Below are 6,804 nucleotides of genomic sequence, written 5' to 3' on the forward strand. Positions count from 1 at the left end.
GATTCTTCTACCTGAAGGGCAGACTAGCCCTTCTTAAAGATTATATCATCCATCTTGATCCCCTGTGCCAGCAGAAAACTCTTTATGACTATTACCAAACAATACAACCTCTCAATCATCTGCTTCTGCAGAGAAAACATGGTGCATCTAATGAAATGTAGACCATGTTCAATTACCAACTTTATGAAAAGACCACCAGACACATTTTCAGTATCATGACAAAACAAAGAATATTCTTACCTGTCCGTAGAAGTCAGCAGAAGGGGAGGAACGGGATCTTTCATGAATACACACTGTGCTGTTGGATTCCTCCAAGCCTGAGTCCAGGATGTTTTCAGCTGAACGATATCTGCCTGTTGTTCTTCTTTCCACTAGCTTCTTCTGCATGTTCCATGTAGCTTCATATTCCGCAAATGTACCGAGCCGTTGCTGCTCTTCTGTATTAAGGTCAGCATGACTTGATTTACTCTGTTTTAAGGGAGACTGACTGATGCTTTCACTGTCTCCAGTTAATCTAGTCTTTCTCTCACTGTGGTCTTCAGTTGGGCTTAACAGGGTTTGCTTTGGAATGGGCTTTTGGAGAACTGGTTTGGAAGAATCTTCGAAGAACTTATGTCGGTCCACAAAGGACCCAGCTGCCTTATCCTCAACTCCTACTTCATTGATCTTGTTCGGTTCAGAGAAGGAATGTATCTTTTTATCCACTGGAAACCTTTTACGCCCCCCAATGCGGGTGACTTGCCCTTGAACAGGCCCAGTTTTTTTGGAAAGTTGACCCGGCGCAACTTCGTTCCCAGGAAACTCTAGGTCCCTCCTCATAAACGATGTGGCCTTCAGAACTTTGGCTTGGGCTTCCTTCAGATGATCCTTGTAAGTGTTGGTGAAGGAACCATCAGATGATGATGTGGAGGTCTCATTGGACTTCCAGATGTCAGAGTCCTCCTCAACTTCACTTGAACAGGTCAAGGTAGCGGCACTTCTGCTTTTCTGAAGCTGGGCCTTCTTCTGTTGGATCTCGTTGCGTAGAGTTGTGGCATAGCGGTCACTCCTTCTTCCCTGTTTGGCATCACTTGATTCTTGACTACCTCCTTTGACCGTTACTGATTTTTCTGCCATCTTCTTGCTTTCCTGGGCCAAAGAGTGCAACATGGGTGTCTTGTGTGGACAGATTTTGTGATCCTGCTTGCTGATCCATGGATTGTCCTGTTGGTAAGTGGACACAGAGTTCTTCTGCTCCATCTGGTGATTTGGTACATGCCTGGAAGACTGCAGCTTAACTCCATCTTTCTTCTTTGGAGTCTCTCTTTCCCCAGAGCTGGACTTTGAAATTAGATGATTTGGTACAGGGGACATGGCTTGAGATAAAGGAGTACTGATGGCCTGCTTGCTGTAACCGTTGGAGCTCTTGTTCTCACGTACACTGAGATATGGCTGGGGATACTTTGTCTTCACAACCTTTTGAGAACCAACAAAGGTTCTGTTTGTGGCACTTTGGGTGGTTCCCATTTTAGATCTCCGTTCATCTCCCAACCAACCCGGCATAGGTGATTCCAAGGTTGCCTGCGGGGCAGTGATGCAGTAGTAACGGAAATGAGCCTGGCCCTCATGGTTAGGGTCAAAAGCCATGGAGGTTCTGGTTTGGTTTCGACTACCAGTGTTGGTGGGCAAATCTTGAAGACTTCGATAGTAGCTCCCAACACTTTGGGTCTTTGGTGAACATGCAGAGTTGGGGTACGCAGAAAAGGTACCATCATCGCTGTGCTGTCTCTGATGCTGAAGTTCATATGTAAATGGGTTCTGGACTTGTCTAACATCAGTGCTTGACTTGGAAAAGAGTTTGGAAGGGATTATCTGCTTAGGGTAGTCCTCAACCAAAAGATACGGCTGAAGAAAGTCATTATTTGGAGGTGGATTGTAGCTGGGTCTTGCTTCATGCCCGTCCACAGCTCTGCAGTAAGGTTTCTGTGACGGATAAACAGAAAGTCCTTCAGGGAACGATCCCACCAAGCTCTTCTCATGAACTCTGGTGGCAGTGAAACTATCACTACGCAAGGGTGGAGAAGGAGCTTGAGTAGTGGACATCTTGTTCTCAGGGATATGCCACACAGGTCTATGGTTGGATCTCCCATTGGAGGACAATTTGGAGCTAGCTTGCTCCTCCACGCTGGGACTCACTCGTCCACCATTGCCAATTGGGATCTGTAGGTATCTATGGAAGTCATTGGGAACTCCTTGATCACTGGGAATGCCTCTATAAAACATCCCTTCTGTGCTTGCCCGAGGTGCACTATGGTCAGCTGTGCCTGATAAAAACGGGTTACATGCAGAAGTAGGTTTGCTGATGGCACTCTCAAGCACTGGGTGATCTGCTCCACCAGTGGATTTGCTCAATAAAGGCTGCTCTTTTGAGAAAGCGTGAGATGAGGGCTCTACACTTTCCATATTTCCCACAGAGCTTAACTGGCAGGATACTTGTCGCAGATTGGTCTGTCCCCAACAGCTGGTGAATTCTTTTGAGGGTGACCTGGTATGAAACAAAGTAAATTAATGATGTTGATTGGAGTACAATTTATATCAATTACATATAAACCCTCAGAATCTCACCCTGCAACATATTTTGTCTGCCAAGTGGGGTCAGGTGCAGGGTTAGGTTCAGATTTGGGGGTGTCGATGGTGGGGTTATCTGTGGATTTAGCGGAGTGCCACGAATGGGGTCTACATGATGATTCATTCCTCCTGAAATTAAAATAGAAATCTTTACTACTTAAAATCAATTTTAGCTTTAAATTAGAGCATTGTGAAACTTCCAAGACTACTCTTCCATTTTGATCTTATTCTACTGGTCTTAACTCCTATGTATGTCTGCACTATCATGTATGTTTGCACTATGTCTGTACTTTCTTCTGCACTGAAAGCTCCTGTCGCCAAGTCAAATTCCTTGTGTGTGTAAACATACTTTGTACTAAAGCTGACTTCTGACTTCTAGAAATTGCAACAATACTTTGTGTATCAATTATACAAGTGGTTAAAAATAAGGACAGAATAAAAATTTTAAACAGATAGACAGAAATAAATAATAGAACCAATTACTAGATAAATACATTTAAATCTACATATGACAATAAACATAATGAATACAGAATTTTACCATATTAAACACCAGCTCTATGTCTAAAAGACATGTTGGATTATATTTGTATTAATTATCAAAGAATAAAATGCAAAAACTTTATTTCAAATAAAAGCAAGTAATAGATTATATTCAGAATATCAGGGATATTTCTGCTTCAAGAGATCTGTTTTAAATGTAAATAGGCTATCATGAATTGTGAATAATATAATGCAGTCCTTTTGTAGAATAAAACATTTCATGATAATCACTAATTTAGCAGCAAGTGACATACCCTTTGAAGCGGTTTTTCCTGAAATGCATGTGAGGTGGAAAAGGAAGGGGAAAATCAGATCAACACAATAAAAACAGGCAATTTATTTTTTAAATATGATCAACATTCATCAACAAGAGAGAAGGAAAGACTGAAGATGCTGCACTGACGCTCACAGGTTCTACAGAAGCCAGTGAAAATGACACACGATAATCAGCTTAAGCATTTAATCTCCATCTTGCACGTGAACAGCACAGCTACAGGTAAGACAGCACATGGCAAAGGATGTGATACTCGGGTCTCGGGTCTACAGGGTCATGCAGGGCTGGGGTCACGAGACAGAGGGCCAACAGCTGCACGATACCTCATAGAACTTCTCAAAATCTTGGTGAGAAAGTTTCTGGCCACATGTACTTCACTTTCTGCAGGCATTGTTTGCATTACAATATCCACCATTTTAACTTTCCTGAACAACAAGGAGAAAACAATATATATAGAACAACTGAAGTATGAAAGATTATGAATTTTTATACAATAAACATGAATTTAGTTGTAATTAGATAACATACCATTATATAAAGAATATGTATATACATTATATAACATTGCTTTGGATAAAAGCATTTGCTAAATACATGAGATGAGGTCTAATAAATAAAATGTGGTATATAAAAATATATGTGCAGTAACTCAATTTATTATATATATATATATATATATATATATATATATATATATATATATATATATATATATATATAAATAAAATATTATATTTAATTGGCCATTCATTTTTTATAAAAATAAATAAATAAATAAATGAATAAAGACAATAAATCATATTAAAGCAATAAGCCCCAAGAAGCCATCGTTTACAGTGAATTTATAACAGCTAAGGAGCATTGTTAAAAACATAAAACCCTCATAGCTGTTATAAATTCACAGTTAACCATTGCTTCATGGGGCTTATTGCTTTTATATAATGGTTATTCCATATACGTAGCAAGATTTCACAAAATAAAACAAAGCAAATAAAGTGTAATGATATTAATAAAAACAGTATTCTTCCACCAAACAATGTAGTTCCTCAGAAACACTTGTGGTTGCAACAAAGTGGTTGCCGAGCAACACACAAACGTAAACATAGCTGTATGTTACTTTGTAGAGTAATTTACAACAGCCTCGAACGCGGCTCAACCAATCAGAATCAAGGACCGGAACTATACGTTTTATAAAAATAGTATCAAAATAATGTATTACAGATTATACAGAATTAGCCCCATCTACTGCCATCCACTATTGCATATTGTGATGAAAGTGTACCATCATCACTTCTACTGTATTTATAACATAAAAGAAACATGCTTCACTAATTCATTTCCAGTCTGCTCGGGGGTAACTGGGGTAAAGCTTGTTTCCGGATGGACAGAGGCCACCATATGCTGAACAACAGAGGACCGCCTGCATGTGATCAACGGGAGCTTAGAGTCTTTTAATCTGTCACAAAGGAAGATGAGCAGCTACGCATTCTTCTCAATCTGTCGTCTGTCTGAGAGAACAATCATCAGGGTAACTAAAACTAAAACTGAGACTAACTTTAAAACCATTTTAAAAAGTTACTTAAACATTAACTGAAATAAAATGAAAAGTATTTTTTAAAAAACTGATTCAAAAGATAAATTTTTAACTGAAATAAATATAAAAAACTTTTTATTTCAGCCAGTTGCCAGGGCAACATTTCTCATTTTAATTTAGTTTAACTTGATGTACTTAAATGACTAAAACTAAAGTAAAAATTAATAATAAAAAAGATATATAGACATCAGTAGTTTTATATATATTTTACAAAAACACAACAAAATTACTAAACTTTAAAATTAAAATTAAAAACAACATATAAAACTAAATTATAAATATAAAAACTGTATAAACTACTAAAAATGACAAAAACAAATGGTATCTAAATGTACAATTATTTGCACTTATCCTATATTATGTTGTTGCTGGAAAAATATTCAATATTGATGTAGTTTATGTAATCAGGTGAAGATGACAGTGACTCTTTCAGGTCTTTCAGAAAACACACAACATCTAAACTTGAGTCTTTTAGGTGCAAGTCACTATACAAATGCAAATGTCCAATGCAGAATATGTCAGGGAGACAGAAATGTTCTGTTAAAAAGAGAGAATAGCCATCGCAAAACTGACTGCTTGCCTACATTTTCAAAGCAACTTGAAAATAAAATAAAAGACAAACCTTGCAGCCCATAGAACTAAATTCTAGCTAAAATAGCTGATTACTGAGTATCTCTCAAGCAGAGGTGATCCAACTGAACTCACTTTTACATCATATGCAGGATTGTTTTTGTAGAACAAAATAGACACTACAAATAAAAAAACAAAACATCAAAATGCTGAAGAATATGGACAAACTTACCCAGTTTCTTCACGGTAAACCTGGTTTAAAGTGTGAAAAAAGTTGTTTTAATTAATGTCTTGACAGCACTAACTTTCTTCGGCTGCTTATTTTTCCAGCTGTCACATTCCTCTGATTTTAAAAACGTGGACCTGCACCTAAACAGCTAATGTACTGTAGGTTAATCTCCCGGCTTTAACCCACATATACGCTCAAGAACTCAGAGTATGATGCAACCAAAGCATCTGAAACAACACAAACAGTGAGTATGTGACTGATGGCGTGTCCCGTGCAGATTTCCTTAAGGGATTATAGACGTCTGAGACGGGGAGGAGTGAGGAGTATTATAGTAACATGCTCTAAAATCGACTGATCTGATTGGCTGAAGGTCTGTCACGTATCATGAGCATACGAAAGCAGAACTAAGAACAAATAAACTGAAATATAGACACATAAACATTTAAAATAAATAAAGAGCAATAAATAAAAAGCATTATAGACAATTAATAAATAAATAAAAATTATATATGAATTAATAAATAGCTAAAATAATAAATGTAAATCTACTTAAACATTTATAAATAAAAAACATAAATGTTAACAATAAATAAATATAAATATTAATTAAACAAAAATAATAAATATATTGTAAATCTACTTAAGAAAAATAAACATTTAAAATACAGTCAAAAATAAATTAACAACAAATAAATAAAAATAAATATGAATAATTAATAAATAATATAATATAATAAAATAATGAATAGAATGTAAATCTACTTAAGGATAAAAACAAATATTTGAAATAGATAATAAAAAAATAATATTAACAATTAAAACAGAAATAAAATAAAACAGAAAGTACATCTACTTAAGGATGAATTAACATTTGAAATTGATAAATAGTAATATATATTATATATGTTATATAATATATATGGTAATATATAGTAATATATATATATATATATATATATATATATATATATATATATATATATATAT

General features: G+C 35.9%; 1 protein-coding gene across 4 annotated transcripts in view; it reads right to left on the minus strand.

The window, feature by feature from the left end:
- Window positions 1-6,804, minus strand: part of LOC109088467 (protein Shroom2-like) — a 29,169-nt gene that overhangs the window by 9,004 nt on the left and 13,361 nt on the right. For 2 of the 4 annotated variants that reach the window (XM_042734663.1, XM_042734667.1), the window contains 2 exons: window positions 2,605-2,736; window positions 241-2,524 (listed from right to left, as the gene is read on the minus strand). In XM_042734663.1, coding sequence (XP_042590597.1) covers window positions 241-2,524; window positions 2,605-2,736 — 2,416 coding nt within the window. Of the gene's footprint in view, window positions 1-240; window positions 2,525-2,604; window positions 2,737-3,404; window positions 3,423-3,747; window positions 3,850-5,820; window positions 5,960-6,804 lie in introns of those variants that run through there. The other 2 variants (XM_042734665.1, XM_042734664.1) reach the window with 2 other exon arrangements.

This window comes from Cyprinus carpio, chromosome B11 (assembly GCF_018340385.1).
Source record: "Cyprinus carpio isolate SPL01 chromosome B11, ASM1834038v1, whole genome shotgun sequence".
Classification (NCBI taxonomy): domain Eukaryota; kingdom Metazoa; phylum Chordata; class Actinopteri; order Cypriniformes; family Cyprinidae; genus Cyprinus; species Cyprinus carpio.